Below are 27,080 nucleotides of genomic sequence, written 5' to 3'. Positions count from 1 at the left end.
CTTTGACTGCAAAGAATATAATCAATCTGATTTCGGTGTTGACCATCTGGTGATGTCCATGTGTAGAGTCTTCTCTTGTGTTGTTGGAAGAGGGTGTTTGCTATGACCAGTGCATTTTCTTGGCAAAACTCTATTAGTCTTTGCCCTGCTTCATTCTGTATTCCAAGGCCAAATTTGCCTGTTACCCCAGGTGTTTCTTGACTTCCTACTTTTGCATTCCAGTCCCCTATAATGAAAAGGACATCTTTTTTGGGTGTTAGTTCTAAAAGGTCTTGTAGGTCTTCAGAGAACCATTCAACTTCAGCTTCTTCAGCATTACTGGTTGGGGCATAGACTTTATTCTTACTTCCCTTCTAATGCAAAGGGAGGATATGCTGAGGTCAGGAAGAACTCGTTTCAGTCTCCTTATAATGTAGAAGCTTTACCAGTAGAGAATGGGTTCATATCTGCCAACTCTGAACCTGCTAATAGGAGATAGTCATGGGATCCTTAACCTTAGAAGTCAAGTTCTTCTTTAATGGAACTTTGGAACATAATGTCTCTTATTGCTAAGAATGACAAGCAAGTGTTTTTAATACGTGGTGGGAGTGTGCTTGGCTCTTTAGGTACCTACAAGGCCACCTAGGGATGTAAAGTCAGTGAAAGTAAAATGTATGTGTATTTAACTTACAGAAATAAACTATTCGTATTTTTCAAAGAGAAAAAAAGCAACTGTTGAAATGGAGATACTGGCCACCAGGCTGCTCAATGCTTATGAGTATGAATGGGTATAGGATTCCTGTTGAGCTCAGAATGTGGTTCCAGTGTTTGAACATACGACACGAGCCCTAAACAGCCAACAACCTCAGCTGGTGTTCGACCCAAGGACAGTATCCGTCCCCACAGTGGAGGGAACACTGGCTATATTGGGGTGATCAGGAGACGCTGTGTGACTCTCAAATAGGGTACCCTCCTATAGATACGTCCAAGATTAATTTTGATTATTCAAAGCTCACCTGATGCCCCGACATTATAACTTCACCCCTGAGTAAGAAGCAGCTCCACTGGTTGTCATTTATTGTATTTGTGGCAGACAACACTGGTGTCCCTCACACCCAGGTTTGGTCAACTGATTTTGTGCTAAAGGAGTTCCACTGAATTCAACCATGAGCATGATCACAAGGAGAGAAGAAAGAGGAGACTTGGGAGATGTGTAAACTTTCTAGGAGGTAGGGCAGGGGAAGTAGCAATCACTGAAGCTTCTTCCAGGTGGCTTAGGAATGTGAAAAAGTCTTACTTTGCAGCCTACGTCTACCTATTAATATATAAAACTGCTCTCCATTAGGGACTTTCCTGGTGGTCCAGTGGTTAAGACCCCATACTCCCAATGCAGGGGGGTTTAATCCCTGGTCAGGGAACCAGATCCCACATGCTACAACTAAGAATTTGCATGCCACAACTAAAGGGCCCTGTTGCTGCAAAGAAGAAAAGATCCTAAGTGCCAGAACTAAGATCTGGCACAGTCCAAAAAAAAAAAAGAATGTTCTCCATTAGAGGCAAAGCTTTAGTATAGTGTTTTTACAACATTAGAATACTTAGAACTAGGTTTTGGGGGTTAGCAATGCTGTGATAATGCAGGTTTCAGGGACATTCGGAGTTTTGATTGTGGGTCTGGGAATCTGTATTTTCACAAGCATCCCCGCTGGATCTGTCACAGGTGAGACCTGTGCTTTGTGGAACATGACAAGAATAGCCTAACCTTGCTTGAATCCTCAGATGCCAGCAGAAAGTAAAAGTCTGCAGACTTGTTGTTTTTGGCTGAGGATGCGAAAAATCAGGATCAATAAACAGATGGCTGCAGTATTTAAATGTTTCACCTCTGTGATTCATTTCTCTACTTTCCCTAGCAACCTGTGAACAGGGAATTTGATAACTCCAAGAGACTGCAAGTTTCTGATTCCATATGAACAGAGCACTTCTCTCCTGCTAGCTCAGCATTCTATCCCAAACTGTTGAATAAATTTGAGTTCAGTAATTCCCAGTTCTAACAGATTTGATGTCATCAAACTCTTAGCTTTCTTTGCTCCAACCACCACATGACTTACAGAGATATCCTGTAAAATTAGGATAGGTGATACAAAAAGAGATCATATTTGTGGTTACTGGAGGCAGGTTCTGAGGGGAGGGATAACTGGATGGTGGGGGTCAAAAGGTACAAACTTTAGTTATAAGATAAGTATAAGATATAATGCGATAAACGCGGCTGTGTGTTATATATGAAAGTGGTCTAAAAGAGCAAATTCTGAGAGTTGTCATCACAAGGAAAAATTTTCTGTTTCTTTCTGTATCTATATGAGCTGATAGGTATTCACTAAGCTTACTGTGATAATCATTTCATGGTGTATGTAAGTCAACTCATTGTGCTGCACACCTTAAACTTATACAGTGCTGTATGTCAATTAAATCTTGATAAAGCTGGAAGGAAAAAAAAAATTAGGATGAATGAGACTTTCATATGAGCTTGGGTGAAGACTATCATGACCTGAATCTGTTCCAAGAAAGTGAACCACCAGAGATTTCAATCATTTGAGAGAGAAGAGATTGGTTATGGTTTTCTTAATAAGGGTAAGGAATATATATATACACACACACACACATATATACACACACATAAAGGCACATGTGCTCAGTCATGTCCAACTCTTTGTGACCCCATGGACTGTAGCCCACCAAGGTCCTCTGTCTATGGGATTATCCTAGCAGGAACACTGGAGTGGGTTGCTATTTCCTCTTCCAGGGGATCTCTCTGACCTAGGGATTGAACCCGCGTCTCCTGCATTGGCAGGCAGATTCTTTACCACTGAGCTACATGGGAAGCCCTTTTTGCAGGACTTAAGTTTTTAAAAGATAGTAGGAGATTTCAGACAGTTTTTTTTTTTTTTTTTAAATGAAATACAGGAAACTGACATACTCAAAGCTTTTGGTCTTGCCTCTAGGCTAGGCCTTCTCTAAAGTCAGATTTTCCCAGCCCCTCCACGGAGGTCCTTGCTTTGATTGTTACAAAAGCGTCTCTCTGCGGGTACACCTCCTGGGTGGTAAAATGATTCCCGTCCTTGGCCTTGAGTTTGATATAACATGTTAGGATGACGAGTTTGCTGATGTAAATGAAAACTGACCACTCTGTTAATGGCTAGTGCTATTAGTGTGTTCTTCCTTTTCGATTTGGGAGGAAGGAAGACTGGCAGAGTGTTCTAATCACCTGCAGCAGAGTCTTTGGGAGAGAGTGGGGAGCTTGAAAATGCAGATTCTTGGTCCTCGCTTATGACTCAGTGAGTTGGAATCCTTTGAGGTAGGGCTCAGATGTCTAACTCTTTTAAAACTCCCCAGGTAAGTCTTCTGCAGCCCAAAGTTTGGGAACCTCTACTTTAGTAATTCCACAATTTGGTTCAATTCTTCCAGTAAGCCAGGCTGGGAAATTTATTTCAAAGGATTACTGAGAAATCGGGTCTTATTATTGGTTTTAAAGGAAAACAGAACTGATTTCATTCACTGAGGTCTAGTTTCTTACTGTCTCATACACATGCACACACACACACGACAAAGCTTTTAAATTTTAGTTTCTCTGTGGAATTCTAACTCTGGAAAACATTTTTGCTTTTTTGGATACCACAGAAGGAAAAGTAGCTAAAGGGAACCTGACCATACAGATGGGGAAACAATTCTATCCTCACTTTATAGAGAGGCAAATTGAGGCACAGGAAGCTTCCTTGCCAGGGTGGGACTTCCCTGATGGTAGGGTGGCTAAGACTCTGGACTCTCAATGCAGGGGGCCTGGGTTCGATCCCTGGCCAGGGAATTAGATTTCACATGCCGCAACTAGAGTTCATATGCCACAATTAAAGATCCTGTGTGCCACAACTAGAAGATGCTGCTTGCCACAACTTAAAAAAAATCCTGCACACCGCAACTAAATATCCCACATGCAGCAATGAAGACTGAAGATCCTGTGTGCCGTGACTAAGAGCTGGTGCAGCCAAATAAATAGGTAAGATCAAAGTAAATACTAAAAAAAAAACATGCCAGAGTGGTCTGGGTGGTAGAGCTAGGATTTGAGTCCTGGCAAAAAGAGTGCTGAGGGCCAGTCTCTAACCACTGTGAAACACTTCCCATCAGGGAGAAGCAATGGAGAGGTGACCTCCTCTCCTATCCTTCATTACTACTACTAACAAAACCTCAATCACAAGGATACAAACATCAGAGCTTCACCTGCATACAGAAACATTCTTACTGAGAATGGAGGAAGTCCTCATGTGGAGAACTCCCTCAATGGAGGAAGACTTCTGGGTCCCCAGTGAAACTTCTTGCCTGGAATCTAATAGGCAAACTGAACTTTGAAAGCCATATTGTCCACCAGAAACTCTATAAAGTAGATAATGTCCAGGTTGCAGGTGTGATTTTTGTATGTTTTTGTTTTGTTTGGGGCCCTCATCATGTGTTTAAACTGTGTGAATTGGTGGTCAACATCTAAAAATCAGGAGATTTTTAAATAAAGACCCAACTTTCCAATGTTTTTTGGAAAATGGGCCCATAAGGTCTGCGTTCTAAGTGGTGACAACCAGCAGGAGCAGAGTGGTGGCTGCTCCCTTTAAACTGTGCTCCTCTTCTCACCACAGTCCCCACTGTTCCCGATCAACCTGCTTCATGCATGTATAATATGTTCCCTGCCTCACTCCTGCAGCCCTTTGATTTTCTTACCCTTGGCCCTAACTCATCATGTTCTTCTGGCGGGTTGGAACCTCAAGGCACCAGCATTGTAGTTATAATTCTAGAGTTATCCACAAGGTAAGAGCCATCTACTGGCCTTTGTTAGTGCATGTACTAGAAAGGATGTGCTGGCTTAGAGGTTGTGAGGTGGTGTGGTTAACAACAGCTTCCAGGAACTTCTCTGGCAATTCAGTGGCTGAGACTCTGTGCTCCCAATGCAAGGGGCCTGGGTTCAATCCCTGGTCAGGAAACTAGATTTCTTATGCCACAACTAAAAGAAAATCTTGCATGCTGCCACAAAGATCGAAGATTCTGCGGGCCTCAGCTAAGACCTGGCATAGCAAAACAACAATAACAACAAACATTTTCCAGAGCCAGGTTACCCCGGGCTCACCCTCAGTCTTTTCTACTAATTAATTGCGAGATATCAGGCAAGTAGCCTCATTTCTCTGAGCCTCTGTTTCTTCATCTGCAAAAAATGGGGATAATATCACCTACTTCCTGGGGTTGTTGTGAGGACTCAGTGAGATTTAATTCATGTGAGAGCGTGGAACAGTACCTGGCATATGGTGAGTTCTAGGTCAGTGTCAGTTGCTATTATTATCACCACTTAGCTCAAACACTGATCTGGGCAGTATGTATTTTCACAAGTCCCCAGGAGTTACACCAGGACTTGGCCTTATTTACCCGGAACACCATCCTTCGAGTTTGGCTCATCTATTCAAAGCCCTAAACTCAGTTCAATAGCATCTTGAACTCTTTGAGGTCCTTCCTCCAGTCATGCTGATAATCACAGTAATAATTAACAAATGGTTTGTATTTCTTTATGCACTGAAAAGGAACAGATGCCAACCTACACACATTCTGTGCATCATCTTATTAACCTTCACAGCAGGTTTATTAAATGGGTACAATTATAAACCCCAGTTTAAAGGGGAAGAAACTGAAGCTGAGGGAGGCAAGCAGTTGGCAGAAGGTCTCACAGTAAGAAAGTGGTAAAGGGGGCAGGTACTTGTGCCAAGGAAGTCTGGTCCCAAACCTGCACCGTGTTACCCCACACCCCATGGCCCCATGGTCACACATGCAAGCACATTACCCTTCCATTAAAGAGGAAAGTTGGGTGTGTTCTTATCTATCTTTCAACTGCCTTCTCCTTCACAGGCCAACATCATCAATTTGCCATCTTGTAGGCAAGACACTTTGAGGTGCTTTTGACATCTTAGTGTCTTTTTCTCCTCTCTTTTGGTCAAAAGAGATCATATTTTTTCCTTTATGACACTTCCTATTTTGATATCTCCTCCTCCACCCAGCGGCCCCTGATTGCTCATGGATCTGGCTTGTCTGATAGTAAGTCGACCCACTGGGACATCCACTACCCTCTTGGTTGCCAAGGTGGGCTTGGCTGATCTAAAAGGTGTCCCCTTCCTCCCATACCCACCCAATGGGCCCCTTCCTGAAACCAGGTCAAAAAGACTGATCTTCCCAGCTTGAGGGAAATGGTGTTGGAGGAACAGTGCTGCTATGAGAGAAGAGTGGAAGGGTTTCTGAATTCTTATCTGTTTGGCCAGGAGTTACACAGTGAGACAGAGATGAATCTGGGCTTGTCATTCCCAGATCCTGGTTGTCCATCACACTACCTTGCCCTTTGGCAAAACTCTGATGGAAAGTATCAGTGGTTCTAGTGGATGGAGCCCATCTCCACTGGCTGGAGAAATCAGAATAAATTTGTCCTGATCCAGAGAGAAACATCATCTCTTTGTGAGACGAGAGCTCACTGAAAATACCAAACATAGGCAGAGACCCTTCTGTTCTTAAACTAAGAACAGTCAGGCTAGTTGGATGCAGTGTCATGTAGGAAATCATTTAGCAGATTAGATGCTAAGGCAGAGCAAGTGATAACCTTAAAGTTCCACTTATTGTCATACACTTCCCACTCTCTTACAGTTAGGTGGAACTATGTGACTGGTGTTAGTCGATCAAATATGAGCCTAAGTGACAAGTATCGCTCCAGGGCTGAGGCAGTGAAAACCCATGTGGGATTCTCTGGCTTTTCCTCTCTCCTGTCTTAGCCTGAGAAGCCCTCATGTTCTAGATCAGAGGCTGGAAAACTATGAGCCATGGGCCAGCTCCCTGTTTTTTATAAATAAAGCTTTATCACACACAGCCACATTAATGCATTTATAGATTGGATATGGCTGCTTCTGTGCTAAAATGCAGAGTTAAGTAGTTGCAACTGAGACGTTAATAGTGGCCTAAAATATTTATCATCTGGCCCTTTACAGGAGAAGTTTGTTGACTCCTGTTTCAGACAGAGCAGCTACAAGATGGTGTAGTCTGGACCCTGAGGGACTGTGTGGAGGAGAGACTTTCTGCAAACCCATGTGGCCTGTGGAATAGTAGTGAATAAAGATGAAAACCCTTTTGTTTGAGACTGCTACTGGAGCACAATCTAACCTATCCTAGCAGTTTCCAGTGGGCTTTTCAAGAAAAGGCACCTTAGAGGACTTCCCTGGAGGTCCAGTGACAAAGACTCTGCACTCCCAATACAGGGGGCCTGAGTTTGATCCCTGGTCGGGGAACCAGATCCCACAAGCTGCAACTAAAGATTCCGCATTTCACAACTAAAGATCCCTCTTGCCACAACTAGATTCCGCATGCTGCAACTAAATGTCCCGCATGCCACAACTAAGAGCTTGCATGCTGCAACTAAAGATCCTGCATTCTGCAACAAAGATGGATTCCATGTGCCGCAACTAAGACCTGGCGCAGCCAAATAAAAATAAATATTAATAAAACCAGAAAAGCTTACCTATTTCCAAGTGAAGTGAACTGTACAAGAAATAGCAATGACGAGAAGGCCAATAACGATGGAGGCGACGGCCACCCACTTGGCATTCCTTCCAAGCCGCTTGGATCCTTCGATGTCTCCATCCTCATAGCTGTTCTGAGCCTGGGGGACACAAGGGAAGAGCTGGTGATGACAACCCACAAGGAAAGACATGGTTTCCCAGGTTGATCTGAGCCAGTGGCATGGTTACCACCTCCTCCAGGAAGTCTTCCCTGAACTCCCAGTTTGAGTTAACGTCCTCTTCTGTAGTTCCTGATTACTTTCATCTTAATATTTACCTTAGCATATTGAAAAGAATGATTTGGCCTCTCCCATTAGAGTGTAAGTGTTATGCGAGCAGGGACCATTGTCTCCTTGTTTAGCACAGTATACCACTGTCCAATGCAATATTTGTCATGTAGATGATATGCAGTAAATATTTGTATGCTGAAAGGATGAATGGGTACATCTGTCTCATCCATTAGAACAGGGGTCTGCAAGCCATGGCCCATAGGCCAAATCCAGCCTGTGATTTTTGTAAACAAAGTCTGTAGGGAATACAGTCACAATCATTTGTTTACTACTGTCTGTAGCTGCTTTCATGTTATAACAACAGAAATGAGTAGCTGGGACAGACAGCGTATTGCTTACAAGTCCTAAAATATTTATTATTTGGTCCATGACAGAAAAAGATTGCCTGCTCCTTATGCTAGAAGGTCAGGGACCCTGGCTGACCTGTTCACTCTTTTGCTGAAGCCAAACTGTCACACACCTGGCACCTACTCACACAGCCTCCTCAGCTGTTAGAATACTGGGAAACTTCTGTACTGACTGTTAGGTAGCAGCAGCCACTTCCCAATTTCCCAGCCATCCTGCTCTCTCCACCGAGTTTCTCCAGACATCTCCATGATGCAGGGTATCACTAGGCTCAAGATGGTATCCTTGTGCAAAGGCACAGAATCTTCTGTGCCCTTTGGAGAGATGTCTGGTCCATTGTAGGAACTCAAGAAATCTGTATTGGCTGAATGGGTGATGAATACATCAGTTTTCCTACAGAATATGAGTTCACTGATGGCATCCTGGAGCCCCAGGCAAAGGAGAGGTGCTCAGAGAGTCCTTGCTGCTGAGCTGAAGGTCAGATGCTATCCCTCTCTCTTATTATAAGCCCTCTTTATCATAACTCCCACTGCCGAGACTTCCCCCAAAGCTGTGCTGTAGCCCAAAGAAGACTGGAAATCTGCATTTGTAAGTTAGGGATAGAATGATTCGATCCATGCCATGAATTGCAGGTTTCCGTGGGAACCTCTATTCTTGACTCTGAAAGCACAGCACTTCAGTAATAATCACCCTTCTTCGTGGACTATGAAGAGGAATGAGGCATATGCAGACAATTACAAGCCAGAGAAACTCCCAGTAAACCACAGAGCTTTCTGCTTCCGGAACCTTCCATTAATTCTTGGATCTGGGCCATCTTAGCAACAGGCTGGGAGACTTGCCTCCCCAGGGAGTCTTGCTATCAGGCCTCTTGTGTGAATGGGAGAGTGAGAGCTTGAAATGATGCCAGGGGCTGCCGGCAGGGAGAACTCCAGAACCCTGCATCCTGAATTCTTAACCTGAATTCTTAACCCTGTGTGTCCATCAGAAACACTTGGATAGTATTAAAAATAAATGCCACAGGCTTGGCCCTATTCTGGAGAGACTTCAATTTAACTGGTGTAGGAGCCAGACACCAGTTTTTTAAAGTAGACATTGTGGTAAAATGTGCCTGACATAAAATTTACCACTGTTGAGTGTACAATTCAATGGCACTAAGTACATTCATGTTGTGCAAATATCACTGTCATTAATCATCTCAAACTGAAACTCTGTTTTCATTAAACACTCACTCCTCATTCTTCCCACCACTCCTCCCCATTCCCAGCCCCTAGCAATCACCATTCTATGTCCTGTTCTTATGGATTTGACTACTCTAGGAATTTTATGAGTTGACTCATACAATGGTTGTCTTCTATGATTGGCTTATCTCGATAAGCATAATGTCCTCAAGGTTCATCTATGTTGTAGCATGTGTCAGAGCTTCTTTCCTTTTTGAGGCTGAATAATATTTCATTTTATGGATATGCCACATTTTGTTTACCACTCATTCACTGATGGATACTTGGGTTGCTGCCAGAGTATTTTTTAAAAAACCTTCTCAAGGTCAAAAACCTTTGGTCTAGACAACTATCTTTAACATCGTGCAAGGTCAAGATGTTCACCATCTTAAGACTTAACCCAAGAAAATGTGTCATGGAGCATGGGCTCTAAAATGCAGAGAGATCTAAGTTCCGATTTCATGTTTTATCAACTGTGAGAATTACAGCAAGCTATCAAGCTTTCTAAGCCTCAGAGTCCTTATCTGTAAATTGGGGACAACAGTAATAACACCTCCTTCATATTGGAGGGGCCAATGAGTTAATGCATGCAAAGTGGTTAGCACTGGTCTAGAACATAATTTATGCTCAATAAATTAGCTTTTACTATGAATTGCCACTGCCTGTTTTATTCTTCTTCTAAAGCTGAGGTCCTTGGGGTGAAACAGAATCTTCTGGGCTACTTATGAGAATTATAGGCGATCAATCTCTACTCCTGGCAACCCACGTTTGGGAAACTTTGTTTTAGAGGCTTCACAAGTAAAGTCACTGCATAGAATCCTAGAACCCTGAATTGTGAGTTCATAATCAGTTTAAGATTATATAGATTCAGGCTCTCCTAAATTGATCATTATTCTATCATGGTATCTTCAAAAAACCCAGTTCTGAGATTAGTCATGGTGATATACTTGCACTGCTGTAACCAGGAAAAATAAAACAAAGAAAACAATGAGACATTCCTTGCCAATCTGTCCCCCAAACATTGTCAACCCCTGGCTGTTTGGATGAAAACCCAGTTTCGTGTTCTCAGTAGCAGTGGGGACAACAACCAGTGTGTGCCATGGTGAAGGCTACATCTACATCTGTGCATTGCCCATGAGCGCAGGGGAAATGGGGCTACCCAGGCCACTTGTCTGTTGCAGATCAGCAGAGCCATGCTGGTGACCTGGCTAAGGGGCATGGGGGTGCAAGACTTGGGCAAATCCTGTCCAACCTTCATCACCTGTTAGCAGTCTGGCATCTTGTATGTAACCCTTTTCTTGGCAATTCACCATCCCTCTGGAGCTCATAAAGGAGATGTTGAGTCATCCCAGGAATGGATCCATGGTTAGCTTGAAAAACAGGTGAAAAGCCTCTTTCAATATTAGTTGTAGACTCTTTTCTTCCCAAGAGTCCTTTTATGAATCCCTTTCTTCCTCTGGTTCTTGGAGAAGGGGCTTCCTATGGGTAAATCTGCTGGGTAAATATAAGGATATGGGGGAAGGGATGAAGGTGGGGTTATTTAGAACTCTCACATTTCACTTTAAACGACTTCACTGGTGAGGGGCTCTGGCTTCAGGGTCATCATTCAACAACAGAGCAGGAAGGGATTAATCCCCCCCTCCTCAGTTCATTGGCTGGAGTTCTTTTCTCTCCCAACTGGAACTGTGTATTAATATAGGTCTGTTGGCAGATGCTACAGAATGAAGTGGCAGAAATGGGTTTGAGAGAAAATGCATGGTTTATAAATCTTTTTCTGAAGGGCTTAAAAAGCAAACTAGTCCATCTGCCGTGGAAGAACTATAAAGAAACAAGGGATGACTTTGATACTTAAATTTACATGATCGTCTTAGTTCTTTCACCAATTCTGAATGCAATTCATGAACATGCAAAGTATTTGAATGCCATAGAAACGTACACTGTAGATAGTAAGCTCTTCTCTCAATTCTATTTCCCAAAGATAACAGGGTAGTACATTTGCTTCTAGATTTTTTTTTTCCCATGAATAGTATGAAAGGAAAACTGACACTTTCTCCTGGTTTCATTATGACTAAGCACATCATGTACCACAGTTCATGAGAAATAGCAATTTGTATGCTGAGATAAACCAAGAACAACAGGTTAGTCTGTTTAGCCTGCATCCTTCCAATACTGAAACCTTGAGTATTTCCCACAAGGCTTTGCAAAGACAATTTCATCTTTGCCTTTTGTGACATGGATACCTAAACACAGGTCCCCTCCTTTGTGGATATGTAATCTTTTGAGAAAGATACTGTTTTGCTTTGTTGTTTTTTTTTTTTAATCAGGAAAAGATTAATGGAAAACCTGGTAATCCTGGAAATTTTGCATTCATTTCCTTTAAATACTGTGGTTTGCATTTGGCTGGCTGGCCATTTTGAGGCTGGACTTCCTTGTATTTCTTTTCAAGTAAAATTTTTTTCTTTTCTAATTGTTTTGGCCTCAGTTTTTCTTTGACAAAAATCATAATGATAACAGATAACATATACTGAGTATTTGTTATGGGCCAGACACTTTTCAAGGATTATTTCATCAGTCTTCATAACAACCCTGTGAGGCAGATGCTTTGTTTCCATTTTACTGATGGGAAAACTGAGTCACAGAGAAGTTAAAATAATTTGTCTGAAGTTACATAGCTGGTTTGATTCTCTCTCTCAGAGTTTTTTCTTTTCCTCTTAGCTAAAAATGTCAATGGCACCCCACTCCAGTACTGTTGCCCGGAAAATCCCATGGATGGAGGAGCCTGGTAGGTTGCAGTCCATGGGGTCGCTAAGAGTCGGACACGACTGAGCGACTTCACTTTCACTTTCCACTTTGATGCACTGGAGAAGGAAATGGCAACCCACTCCAGTGTTCTTGCCTGGAGAATCCAATGGACGGAGTAGCCTGGTGGGCTACAGTCCATGAGGTTGCACAGAGTCGGACACGACTGAAGCGACTTAGCAGCAGCAGCAGCAGCATACTATTTGTGTTCTGTAACTTGCTTTTTACCACTTGTCATAGGGTAGGGGTGGCTTTCTAAGCTCATGCTTCTGGGTTTGTCTCACTGCTGTTTTCTTTATCCAGTCATGATTTAAAGTACATTGATAAACTTTCTAATGTTGCACTGTCCTGATTCTTGGGGAAAAACCTTAATTTGTCATGATAAACTTTTGGTAGGTAACTTTCTGTTTTCAAAGAACTTAAGACTTACAGAAAAGTTGCAAGTATAGTTGTCTCACTCTTTTTAATGGATTTGTACTAGTCACTTAAATGGTCACACCTCACTAACATTTCAGCTATTTAAAGTTTGTGGCAATTACATAATATGCTGCAACAGACACTCTCATTCATATATTTTTGTACACATCTGAGTGTCTTCCTGGGATGGATTCCTAGGAATGGGATTACAGAGTCAAAGGGTATATTTATATTTGGAGATAGAGTAAAATTGCATTGTAGAAAAACTGTACAAATTTACATTCCCACTAACAGTATTTATGTGTCCTTTCCTCCACAACCTTGCCCACACTGTATGTTATTCATCTATTTTTGCTGTTTTAACAGGCAAAAAAGAATCTCAAAATAACATTTCTTTATTAATGATGAAATTCAATCATGTTCAGATTTCCACTCAAACATCACCTTCTGAGAGAGGCCTTCTCAGATCAGTTTATTTAAAACTTTCCCAACTGACTAATACAGTGCCTGGAAATCAATAAATACATGTTGAATTAACAAACATATGTACGGATAAATGTTTGTCAGGTGTATTTCTTTTTTTTTTTAATAACTATTTATTTTTGACTGTGCTGGGTCTTCGCTGCTGCATGGGCTTTTCTCTAGCTGTGGTGCGCGCAGGCTACTCTTCGCTGCAGCGCGTGGGCTGGGACGACTTCCCTCCTTGTGGAGCACAGGCTCTAGGGCACACAGGTTTCCATGTTGCAGTGTGTGGGCTCAGGAGCTGCAGCTCCTGGGATCGAGACCACAGGCTCAATAGTTGTGGCACACAAGCTCAGTCATTCTGTGGCACGTGACATCTTCCCAGATCAGGGATCAAACCTGTGTCTCCTGCATTGGCAGGTGGATTCTTTACCACTGAGCTACCAAGGAAGTCCCAAATGTATTTCTTCTTAATGATTTTTATACTTATATCTTTTGGTCTAGTTGTCTATTAATTTGTCTGATAATTATACATTTGCAGAAATTTTTTACATATTATAGGTCAGCACCATGCAATAGAAATATAATGGGGACCACATACTTAATTCAAAATTTTCTGGACATCCCTGGTGGTCCACTGATAAAGAATCCACCTGTCAATGCAGGGCATATGGGTTGAATCCCTGGTATGGGAAGATTCCACATGCTGCAAGGCAAACTAAGCCCATGTACTGGAGTCTGTGAGCTGCAACTACAGGGTCCATGTGCTGCAAATGCTGAAGCCCGAGTGCCCTATACCCATGCTCTGCAACTAGAGTAGCCCCCACTCTCCACAAATGGAGAAAGCCTACATGCAGCAACAAAGACCCAGTGCAGTAAAATGAATTTGTTTTCTAGTAGCCACATTAAAGAGGTAAAATTAACTTTAATAATATATATTTTATTTAACCCAACATATCCAAACTTTTATCATTAAAATCTGTGGTGCTATTTCAAATACTCAATAGTCACATGTGGCAACTCTAAGAATAGCACAGAAAACAATGTACATTAATCTATTACGTATGTTGCAAAATTCTCTCCCAGTTTCTCCTGGCTCATTGTCTTTTTCCCCTAAATTATAAATTTTATTTTGATATAGCTTAGGGTTCACAAAAAGTTACAAATATAGTACTAAGAGTCCCCTTGTACCTTTCACCAAGCTTTGGTTAATGATGATATCTTAAGTACCCACAGTATTTGGTCAAAACCAGGAAATTGAAGTTGGTTGATATTAACTCAGTTATAGACCTTATTCAGATTTTACCAGTTTGCACATGCACTCTTTTTTTTATTGTTTTATTTTTTTGGTATGTGTATAGCTCTATGAAATTCTGTCGCCTGCAGACTGGAGTGACTATTGCCACAAAGAAATTCTTTCATGGAGGGTATAGAGAAAAGGGAACCCTCCTATACTTTGGTGGAAATGTAAGTTGTTGGAGCCACTATGTAAAACAACATGGAGGTTCCTCAGAAAACAAAAAATGGAATTGCCATACCATCTAGCAATTCCACTCCTGGGCATATATTCGGACAAACTGTAATTCCAAAAAGATACATGCACCCCCATGTTCATAGCAGCACTAGTCACAATAGCCAAGACATGGAAACAACCTAAATGTCCCTCAACAGATGAACGGATAAAGATGCAGCACATTTATATACAATGGAATACTACTCAGCCATAAAAAGAACAAAATAATGCCATTTGCAATAACATGAGTACAACTAGGATTATCATATTAAGTGATATAAGTCACAAAAAGTAAATCACTTATACATGGAATCTAAAATATACACAAATGAACCTCTCTAGGAGCTAACTGTGGCTCAGATCATGAACTCCTTATTGCCAAATTCAGACTTAAATTGAAGAAAGTGGGGAAAACCACTAGACACTCAGGTATGACCTAAATCAAATCCCTAATGCTTATACAGTGGAAGTGAGAAATAGATTTAAGGGACTAGATCTGATAGACAGAGTGCCTGATGAACTATGGACTGAGGTTCGTGACATTGTACAGGAGACAGGGATCAAGACCATCCCCATGGAAAAGAAATGCAAAAAAGCAAAATGGCTGTCTGAGGAGGCCTTACAAAGAGCTTTGAAAAGAAGAGAAGTGAAAAGCAAAGGAGAAAAGGAAAGATATAAGCATCTGAATGCAGAGTTTCCAAGAATAGCAAGGAGAGATAAGACAGCCTTCCTCAGCGATCAATGCAAAGAAATAGAGGAAAACAACAGAATGCGAAAGACTAGAAATCTCTTCAAGAAAATTAGATACCAAGGAAACATTTCATGCAAAGATGGGCTTGATAAAGGACAGAAATGGTATGGACCTAACAGAAGCAGAAGATATTAAGAAGAGGTGGCAAGAATACACAGAAGAACTCTACAAAAAAGATCTTCACGACCAAGATAATCACGATGATGTGATCACTCACCTAGAGCCAGACATCCTGGAATGTGAAGTCAAGTGGGCCTTAGAAAGCATCACTATGAACAAAGCTAGTTGGAGGTGATGGAATTCCAGTTGAGCTCTTTCAAATCCTGAAAGATGATGCTGTGAAAGTCCTGCACTCAATATGCCAGCACATTTGGAAAACTCAGCAGTGGCCACAGGACTGGAAAAGGTCAGTTTTCGTTCCAATCCCAAAGAAAGGCAATGCCAAAGAATGCTCAAACTACCGCACAATTGCACTCACCTCACACGCTAGTAAAGTAATGCTCAAAATTCTCCAAGCCAGGCTTCAGCAATACATGAACCGTGAACTTCCTGATGTTCAAGCTGGTTTTAGAAAAGGCAGAGGAACCAGAGATCAAATTGCTAACATCTGCTGGATCATTGAAAAAGCAAGATAGTTCCAGAAAAAACATCTATTTCTGCTTTATTTACTATGCCAAAGCCTTTGACTGTGTGGATCACAATAAACTGGAAAACTCTTCAAGAGATGGGAATACCAGACCACCTGACCTGCCTCTTGAGAAACCTGTATGCAGGTCAGGAAGCAACAGTTAGAACTGGACATAGAACAACAGACTGGTTCCAAATAGGAAAAGGAGTATGTCAAGGCTGTATATTGTCACCCTGCTTATTTAACTTCTATGCAGAGTACATCATGAGAACCACAGGGCTGGAAGAGCACAAGCTGGAATCAAGATTGCTGGGAGAAATATCAATAACCTCAGATATGCAGATGACACCACCCTTATGGCAGAAAGTGAAGAGGAACTAAAAAGCCTCTTGATGAAAGTGAAGGAGGAGAGTGAAAAAGCTGGCTTAAACCTCAACATTCAGAAAACTAAGATCATGGCATCTGGTCCCATCACTTCATGGGAAATACATGGGGAAACAGTGGAAACAGTGTCAGACTATTTTTTGGGGCTCCAAAATCACTGCAGATGGTGACTGCAGCCATGACATTAAAAAGACGCTTACTCCTTGGAAGGAAAGTTATGTCCAACCTAGATAGCATATTGAAAAGCAGAGACATTACTTTGCCAACAAAGGTCCATCTAGTCAAGGCTATGGTTTTTCCAGTGGTCATGTATTGATGTGAGAGTTGGACTGTGAAGAAAGCTGAGCGCCAAAGAATTGATGCTTTTGAACTGTGGTGTTGGAGAAGACTCTTGAGAGTCCCTTGGACTGCAAGGAGATCCAACCAGTCCATCCTAAAGGAAATCAGTTCTGGGTGTTCACTGGAGGGACTGATGCTGAAGCTGAAACTCCAATACTTTGGCCACCTCATGCGAAGAGTTGACTCAATGGAAGACTCTGATGCTGGGAGGGATGGGGCAGGAGGAGAAGGGGATGACAGAGGATGAGATGGCTGGATGGCATCACTGACTTGGACATAAGTTTGAGTGAACTCCGGGAGTTGGTGATGGACAGGGAGGCCTGGTGTGCTGTGATTTATGGGGTCACAAAGAGTCGGACATGACTGAGGGACTGAACTGAACTGACTGATGAAACAAAGACTCACAGACAAAGAGAACAGGTTGCCAAGGGGGTGGTGGTTGGGGGAGAGATGGGGTGGGATTTTGGGGTTAGCACATGTAAGCTTTTATATACAAAATGGATAAATAGCAAGGTCCTACTGCAAAGAGGACCTATGATAAGCCATATGGAAAAGAATATTTTAAAAGAATGTACATATATATAAATATATATAACTGAGTCACTGTGCTGAACAGCAGAAATTAACATAACATTTTAAATCAACTATATTTCAATTTAAAAAAGAAGATATTCTCTCATGTTACCCTTTGTAAGTCACACCCTTTCTCATGTCCAAGTCTGCTGTCCTTTAATTTAGGTTTGTGGCATTTGGATATTGCCCAGAGTTCACTTTCAAGCTGTGACACTTCCTCATAATTTCATAAACCAAGTACCTTCACTTTAAGGTGCTAAATAGCAATTTGCTGTCTCCGTTCACCATGCAAAGTACATTAAAAAGAAAGACCTTTAGATTCTTTCCAGCTCTTATCTTCCATTGTGAGTCAAATGAATATTTGTCAGCATGTAGAAAAAATGGTTGTCCTCAAATATTTTATAAGGCCTCAAGAGTCCCCAGCGGTGGTTCTTCCCTTTTCTGTGAGGCTGGGCTTATGCTGGCAAAATGTAACAGTCATCACAAAAGCTAAAAAGAGCTTTCAGGTCTTGGTCAGCTGCCTTGACCAGCAAAGGTCATGCTTGGGAACAGAAAAGTGGCCAAGTTCCTTTCTCTAGTAGTAAATACTAGTGACGTCATGCTCACGGCATCTGGTAATTTCAAGCTTGTTTATACGTCCTTTCCCTGGATGGACACATGATATGCAAATACTCTGGCAGGAAAGTTGTTTGGGAGCCAGAAATGAGGATGATTGTCTGAAAGTTGTTTGGGAGCCAGAAACGAGGATGATTGTCTCTATGCCCAACTGCAAGAAGGCTGCAGCAGGGACCAACATGACTATGCTGTGAGGCCACGCAGCCAAGCCTCCTGGCCATCCGTCAGAAGGTACAGGTAACTGCTGGAAGCCACATTTCCAAGGAGACACCCAGAAAAATTCCGCAAATTTAAATAACTGGCATTGAACACCAATGGGTCCAATGTTCTGGGACTTTGTGACACTTTATATCAATGACAAAGTTAATCTCTTGTCCCGAGCCAGGAAAATATGGAGAGTACTTTGTCCATTCCCTCTAGTCTTTAGAGCAGAGCTCTTACTGCATCCCACATGATACTGGATGAGACAGCATCACCTATGGGGTGGCTGCCAGGTGAAGATCTGAGATGAAACTGTCTAAATGGATATGTTTAACGTTCTTTATACTGGTACCCATACCTTAGAATCACCTATGTCCCCAAAATGCCCATGAAAATTCCTGTGCCCAAGCTCCACCCCAGATCAAATGAATTAGGATCTGTGGGGATGAGACTCCAGCATTGGTATTTTTTGAACAGCTTCTCAGGTCATTCTGAGAAGAGTTGAGAACCACTGTCCTGGATGGACAGCCATTCATTCCTTCATCCAGTCATTCACTCATTCAAAACTATTTATTAACCATCAACTGTGTGCCAGGCACTGTTTCCTGCCCACATGGAGCTGACATTTTGGTAAAGACTAAAAATAAAATACTTAAACATGTAATTTTCTTGGGCTCCAAAATCACTGTGGATGGTGACCGCAGCCACAAAATTAAAAGATGCTTTTTCCTTGAAGGAAAAGCTATGATAAACCTATACAATGTATTAAAAAGCAGAGAAATCACCCTGCCAACAAAGGTCTGTATAGTCTAAGTTACAGTTTTTCCAGTAGTCATGTATGGATGTGAGAGTTAGACCATAAAGAAGGCTGAGCACCAAAGAATTGATGCTTTAGAACTGGGGTGCTGGAGAAGACTCTTGAGAGTCCCTTGGACAGCAAGGAGATCCAACCAGTCAATCCCAAAGGAAATCAATCCTGAATATTCATCAGAAGGACTGATGCTGAAGTTCCAATCACTGGCCGATGTATTGGATGTGGAGAGCTGACACAATGGAAAAGACCCTGATGCTGGGAAAGATTGAGGGCAGGAGGAGAAGCGGGTGACAGAGGATGAGATAGTTGGATGGCATCATCGACTCAATGGACATGAGTTTGTGCAAACTCTGGGAGATAATGAAGGACAGGGAAGCCTGGTGTACTGCAATCCAGGGGTCCCAGAGAGTCAGGCACGACTAAGTGACTGAACAACAACAAAACATGCAAGTAAACAAGAATACAGAATATTACTAAGGTAAGAAAAATGGGATGGTGGGAGGAAGCTCTCCCTCAAGTGGTGGCAGGTGGCAAGACCAGAAGACCTGAGAAGGAGCCAGATCTGCAAAAAGGGGAAGAAGATGCCCAGCAGAGAGAACGGCAAATGTGAGAGGGAAATAATTCTTTTGCTCAAGGTACTAAAGAAAATCCAATGTGACTGTAGGCATGAAAAGTTGGGGAGGGGAGAAAGGAAGGGGAATATGAGATACGGTTGGAGGTGAAGCCAGGGACTATGTTATAATAATGAACGTTATAATAATAATATATAGTTATTATTCATATATTTGTATTTTATCATTTATATATTTATAAAATAATAGTTATTATAACTATAGTTATAGTAATGAATTATCATGCTAAAATAAATTAGTTAATATAAATAAAATAGTTAATTCTATTAAAATAAATAGCTAAAATAAAACAGTTAATATTTATGGAATGCCTATACTGTGCCAGGCCCTGACCTCATCACCTTCTGTGTACCATATAATTTCATCTTCACAATAAGTTGTCAAAGTTTAGATTCCATCCAGGCTGAGATGTGCAGAAGTCACACTTTCTCAGTAGCTCCCCTGGCTTAATTTTTGAGAGCTTTCTTAGCAATACCAACTCCATTTTGATCATCATTTTCTGGAGCCCTGAAGGAAACAGACCAGGGCTGAGTCAGAACCTAGGTCAGGGGACTTACTTAGGATGGGGTGACCTGAGAAGGCGGCCCTGAGGAAGTTGACATGTAAGCTGAGACAGGAAGAATGAGCAGTCACTGGCCACATGAGACAGACAGAGGAGAGGGCTCCAAGCAGAGGAAATGACCTAGACGAGGATGCGGGCCAGGAAAGGCGGGGGGGGGGGGGGGGCAGGGTAGGGGGAGGTGAACAGAGAGGAGGGCTTCTGGAGAACCTTGTCCGGGGCCAGACCTTGAAGGCCACGGAAGGCCACAAAGTCTATCTCTTGGAAGGCAAGGGGCGTCAATGATGGGGGGCCACTCAGGGGCTTCTGGTCCCATCCCCCACACGTGATTTATGCCCTCTGATCACAGACCACTATCAGACATCAGGAACTTTCCAGAAGAGCAACTTCCCACTAAGGCGTCAGTGTGACAGCTAAGGCTCCACTTGGTTACCAGTCCCAGGTAACAGAAATGTACCTTCTATGCTGTACCAAGGAAGAAGGGGACTTAGCAGCAGCACTTTTGATTTTTACTGAGGTCTTTTTTTCTTAATGCTGGGAAAAATCACGAACGAGAAAAGTTGGGCAAGGGAATGGGAACCCTACCGAAGTGTATTTAATAGCTCATTTGTTTTCATCTCCCTGCTGTTCCAGAAACTCTGGATACTTATCAAGCCCTTACCCTAAAATAATTCATGTCAGTCCATCCTTTCTGGAAAAGATATTTCCTTTTCTGTGTCAGAATCAATCGTAACTCCTGCCAGACCACTTTAACAACCTTGTGGCTTTTGCCTTTACAAGCCCCTGAGTCTTTTTCTCTTCCCTGGAACACTCTTCGGTTTCATCTGAATCTGTGTCTCCTGAATTGCAGTTCCTAACATCACAATGAATTCCTTTCTTATTAATACACAGTTCTTGGTGTGGCTCAGGGTTACTCACTCTGTTGCTTACGGACGTGTCGAGTATTTGTAACCGTGACCTCCATGAGGGCAGACATCACGTCTCTCTTTACTCACCCCTCCATTTCAAGTGCCTAATGGAGGACACTTAGTACTCCTTTAATTCCCTTTGATGGGGTCAAAAAACCAAACAACTCCACCAGCAAAGCAGAACAGACACCAAAACAAAACAATCGACCGGCATGATTTTCTGACCAACCAAGGCAACCTGTTATTTTGGTGTTCGCAGAACAAAGGGTAAACTGAGTCATCTAACTTCGCATGTCAGAGTTCTGAAGGGTGGGCTTCTGCCCTAGAATGTCAGACACAGGTTTGCTGTCTGAATGACCAGAAGAAGGAATTTTCAGCTTGAGGTCAACACCTGTGAAGGAATTTTAGTCCTTTAGCCTTTACTTCATAAGTCAGAGTCACTGACAATTTTTCACTTAAATGGAACCCACCCTCCCAGTATTTGTATGTGTGTATGTAAACCGTGCTCAGCCCGATTCTATTACAGATGTTATACAACAGACAGATGAATATTCAATATGGCAGTAAGTAAGTAAATAAGTAAAAGACTCCTTGGAAGGAAAGTTATGACCAACCTGGACAGCATATTAAAAAGCAGAGACATTACTTTGCCAACAAAAGTCTGTCTAGTAAAAGGCTATGGTTTTTCCAGTGGTCATGTATGGATGTGAGAATTGGACTATAAAGAAAACTGAGCACCGAAGAACTGATGCTTTTGAACTGTGGTGTTGGAGAAGACTCTTGAGAGTCCCTTGGACTGCAAGGAGATCCAATCAGTCCATCCTAAAGGAGATCAGTCCTGGGTGTTCACTGGAAGGACTGATGCTGAAGCTGAAACTCCAGTATTTTGGCCACCTCATGCGAAGAGTTGACTCATTGGAAAAGACCCTGACGCTGGGAAAGATTGAGGGCAGGAGAAGGGGACGACAGAGGATGAGATGGTTGGATGGCATCACCAACTCAATGGACATAAGTCTGAGTAAACTCCGGGAGTTGGTGATGGACAGGGAGGCCTGGCGTGCTGTAGTTCATGGGGTCGACGGGAGTTGGACACGACTGAGCGACTGAACTGAAGTATGTGTTAGTCGCTCAGTCTTGTTCGACTCTTTGTGATCCCATGGACCGTACGTAGCCCACCAGGCTCCTCTGTCCGTGAAATTCTCCAGGCAAGAATACTACAGTGGGATGCCATGAACCCAAAGGAGAATAAAGCTTTGGAGGGATGAATCTGAACCCCCTTTGTAAAATGGGGATGATAGTACCTACAACACAGGTTGCTGGTGGGGCTTTATTGAGATGAGTATAAAAGGGCCCAGCATTATGTCATGCAATTCTGAGAACAATGTAGAGAGGTCTGTATTAACATTCCTGTTGGAGAGGTGGGGAAACCTAGGCCCCAGAGAAGTTAGGTGAAGGAATGGAGTCGACATTAGAATCCAGGAGTTGAGTGCAGAGTCTGGACCCACTAAGCTCCTGCCTTTGAAATCTACTGCCAGCCTAGGGTTCAAATGGCAAACTAAAGGAAAGAGAGGCTACAAGCGAAAAAAAGGAAGGGTTTCCCTAAAAACTTTGGAAAACACAGTTCCCTGCAACAAGGTTCACAAAGCAAGTGAAAGAAGCAAGGCCCAGACTACCCACCAAAGAGGAGAAAATATTTTCAAGTTAGAGATCTGATAAGGGACTCATATGCAGAATACACCAAGAACTCTTACAACTCAGCAATAAAAGGACAATTAACAACGGGCAAAGAATGTGAATAAACAGTTCTCCAAATAAGATATACAAATAGCCAATAAGCACAAGAAAAGATGCTCAGTCTCATTAGTCTTTAGGGAAACGGATCTGCAAATCTGAATCACAACAAGATACCTACTAGGATGGCCAGAACGGTGAGGACAGGCAGTGGCAAGTATTACTGAGAATGCAGAGAAACTGGAACCTTCAGACACTGCTGGTGTAAAGGAAAGTGATGCCATGGCTTTAGAAACAGGCTGGCAGATTCTTAAAAAGTTAAACAGAATTACTATACAACCCAGCAATTCCACTCTTAGGTATACACCCAAGAAAATGGAAAGCCTATGTTCACATAAAAGCTGTACGTGAATATTCATAGCAGCATTATTCACAATAGCCTCCAGAACGGAATGAACACAAATGTTCAACAACAAAGTGAATTAAAACCCAAAATGTGGTATATTCATACAACAGAATATTATTCAGTATTAAGAAGAAGGAAGTGCTGACATAAGCTACAATGTGGATGAACCTTGAAAACACTGCACTAAGAGAGAAGCTGCTAGGGCCCAGGGCAGGTCACCCTAAAACATGCTTTAATGGCATAATGATGATTTTTTAATTAAAGTTACTAAAGAAATGGTCAATGCAAGAGGGACCCTTTGACCTTCCTTTCTGTCTCCCTGTAAGCAGGAAATAAATCTCTCAAGTGAAAGGTGCAGGCTCTCCATTTGGAGGTACAAAGACCCCCTTATTGACAGATACAGGGAATTCAGGCTGAGAAGCTTGTATAAACAAACTTTGTTACTTTTAAAATTTACCACCCAGGCCAAAATGCTGTTCAGATTCTCATTAACTAAGCACCCACAACTATGGTTTCATTGTCCTGCTGCGTTCTCACAAATTTACTGTTTGTCTGATATAAAAGCTGCCTGCTTTGGCCACTTCTTTGGTTCCCCTTCTAAAGACCTCTGTGCGCACAAATGAAAATTTGTCTCTTTTTAATCTGTCTTGTGTCAAATTTTATTATTAGGCGAGCCACAAGAACTCAAGAGGGATAAAGGGGGAAATTTTCCCCTTCCTGACAAAGCCAAACACGAAAGATCACAAATTGTATGATTCCATATATGTGAAATAACCACAATAACTGATCAGTTCAGTTCAGTCGCTCAGTTGTGTCTGACTCTGTGACCCCATGGACTGCAGCACGCCAGGCCTCCCTGTCCATCACCAACTCCCGGAGTTTACCCAAACTCATGTCCATCGAGTTGGTGATGCTATCAAACCATCTCATACTCTGTTGTCCCCTTCTCCTCCTGCCTTCAATCTTTCCCAGCATCAGGGTCTTTTCAAATGAGTCAGTTCTTTGTACCAGGTGGCCAAAGTTTTCGAGTTTCAGCTTCAACATCAGACCTTCCAATGAACACCCAGGACTGATCTCCTTTAGGACGGACTGGTTGGATCTCCTTGCTGTCCAAGGGACTCTCAAGAGTCTTCTCCAACACCATAGTTCAAAAGCATCAATTCTTCATTGCTCACCTTTCTATATAGTCCAACTCTCACATCCATACATGACCACTGGAAAAACCATAGCCTCGACTAGACGAACCTTTGTTGGCAAAGTAATATCTCTGCTTTTTAATATGCTGTCTAGGTTGGTCATAACTTTCCTTCCAAGGAGTAACTGTCTTTTAATTTCATGGCTGCAGTCACCATCAGCAGTGATTCTGCAGCCCCAAAAAATAAAGTCTGACACTGCTTCCCCATCTATTTGCCATGAAGTGATAGGGCCGGATGCCATGATCTTAGTTTTCTCAACGTTGAGCTTTAAGCCAGCTTTTTCACTCTCCTCTTTCACTTTCATCAAGAAGCTCTTTAGTTCTTCATTTTCTGCCATAAGGGTGGTGTCATCTACATATCTGAGGTTACTGATATTTCTCCCAGCAAGCTTGATTCCAGCGTGTGCTTCATCCAGCCCAGTGTTTCTCATGATGTACTCTGCATAGAAGTTAAATAAGCAGGGTGACAATATACAGCCTTGACGTACTCCTTTCCCTATTTGGAACCAGTCTGTTCTGTGTCCGGTTGTAACTGTTGCTTCCTGACCTGCATACAGATTTCTCAAGAGAAACTGACAGACCCAGAAAATAGATTAGCTGTTGCCAACAATAACTCATAGACTCAGAAAACAGATTAGTGGTTGCCAGGATCTGAGAGGAAAAGGGTTCGGAGAGTGACTGCTAATAGGCGTGGGATTTCTTTTAGGGGTGGTGAGAATTTATTGGAATTAAATAGTGGTGATGATTGTATAACCTTGTGAATACACTAAAATCCACCAAGTTGTACACTATATTGTTTTTAAAGAAACACGACCTAGTGACCGAGCTTTTGTGCATTGAGGGCTCTAGTGGATTGATGACGGGGCTTAGAGAAACTGGTGGGATCTGGCAAGAGATGGTGGTGGGGTTTACAATCAGCATGGGGGTGCCTGGTAGTTATCCTAGAGTCCACTGGAAGCAGAAGCCAGGCTTGCACATGTTAACAGAAGATTCGACTTTCGTGTGAACATGTGAGAAACATCTAAAAATACAGACAGGAATTCTGCAGAGCTGATTTAGCAGGGAGGGATAAAACGCCAGAGAAACCTGGGCTATTGTACATTAATGTAAGCCCCATTTAAATGCACAGGTCATTTACGCCCAGGGAAACTGGGATCCAGACAAAAATAGATCTTAGTTCAGGGACAAAATTAGCTTTGAGTAATTGCTCTAGTTTGCAATGAGAGCTGAAGGAAGAGTAAACCAAGAACTGATGCTAAGTCTGGGAGTGGGGTGGCTTGAGAGCAAAGCAAAGCAATGGTCTGTTAAGAGCTCGCATGTGACATTCCACTGGCTAACAGAGCCTGACCTTACTATTTTGTGGCCTTTTCTGGGGTTCCTTCCCAGGGGAGTTAAATCCATTTTAACTGGATGACACAGATGTCATAGCATACGTCCCTGGAACACACAAAGCTTATTCCACCCCAGGGCCTTTGCACTTCCTGGCTCTGTCCAGGTCTTTATGAGGCTGGCTAGTTTTCATCTTTTTAGCCTTTTCCCATCACCTTTTCTAAAGTAGATTCTCTTCACCACCTGCCCCCACTAATACTCCTCTCATCCTTCCCTGTTTATTCTCTTCACAGTGTCTATCACTCTGAAATGACTTTGTTTATGTGCTAACTTGGTATGGGCTGTCTTCCCCGAATCATACGTTAAGTTGTCAGAGAGCTGAGACCTCGACCGCCTCATCTGACAAGCAAGGGACAGCTGTGGTTGTCCTGTGGTTCTCATGGAGACTGGATAACCTGTCCAATTTAGGGGCAGAGTAGATCCCTTTGACTGTGGATTTGAAGTGACATGCTCCAAACAACTTGTCTGTTTTCTGTGTCTTATTTCCTAACTGGTTCAGAATTCTCAAGGACAAGAACAGTGTTCACTGAGAACCTATTAGCTTAGAGATGTCCAGAACGTCAGCTGTATAAAGCTAGCGTGTATCTACATGGTCACCTTTGTGTCTGGCACATAGTAAGTGTGAATGAATGAACTGTGAGGATCCCTGCCTGCTGCGTTCTACCTTTGAGAAGCCGTGGCTGAAATTTTCCCAGGTCCTATGGCTCCTTCTCTGAGGGTGTCAAACACACTCAAGTGATGCTTCTTTGTGTTGACTTGAAGCTCTACTCCCTCATCTTCTCCCAGATTTTCTCTTTGAACTTCAGAGCTAACTGCCATGCATCCGGCTTCCTGCTGTGGAGGCAGAGGCGAGGAACAGCCAGAAACAGAGGAGAAGGCTGGTGGCCCAAGCTGCCTCTGTTTTTGGCCATGCAGATAATCTATCTGCCACATTCCTACCTCCTGTTTTCATTCTAATTGATAATGGATCTTAGACTTTGCCACAATCAAACACAAATGTGGAAGAGATTTTTAGGGGCTTGTGGGGTATCTGAGGGATGGAGCTGTCAGGGGAGTATAATGTCCTTGGTTCTGTCTCATCACAACAAAAACTTGAAGCGATGGATGTTAAAGCCCTCAGCGCGTCACAGCTCTCAGACAGACCATGTTAATAGTTCTCAGACAGATCAGTTTTATTTAGAAAAAAAGGAAAATACATCCTCAAGGCTTGAGGACATGCCGACCCAAAAGACGAGGAGAGAGAGAGTGCGTGTGTGCGCAGGCGAGGGAGAGAGAGAGAGACCCCTGGCCCTTTGGCTCCTCTTTTTATATGTTTTTCCC

At 42.6% G+C, this 27,080-nt stretch overlaps 1 protein-coding gene across 2 annotated transcripts in view; it reads right to left on the bottom strand.

Moving 5' to 3' along the window:
* The window catches only part of TMEM233 (transmembrane protein 233), a 53,081-nt gene that overhangs the window by 11,069 nt on the left and 14,932 nt on the right, over window positions 1-27,080 (bottom strand). For both annotated transcript variants that reach the window (XM_027566746.1, XM_027566745.1), the window contains exon 2: window positions 7,553-7,693. In XM_027566746.1, coding sequence (XP_027422547.1) covers window positions 7,553-7,693 — 141 coding nt within the window. The remainder of the gene's footprint in view (window positions 1-7,552; window positions 7,694-27,080) is intronic.

Source organism: Bos indicus x Bos taurus, chromosome 17, assembly GCF_003369695.1.
Source record: "Bos indicus x Bos taurus breed Angus x Brahman F1 hybrid chromosome 17, Bos_hybrid_MaternalHap_v2.0, whole genome shotgun sequence".
NCBI lineage: Eukaryota > Metazoa > Chordata > Mammalia > Artiodactyla > Bovidae > Bos > Bos indicus x Bos taurus.
The sequence above is the reverse complement of the archived record's forward strand: the minus strand, read 5'-3'. Positions and strand labels throughout refer to the sequence as shown.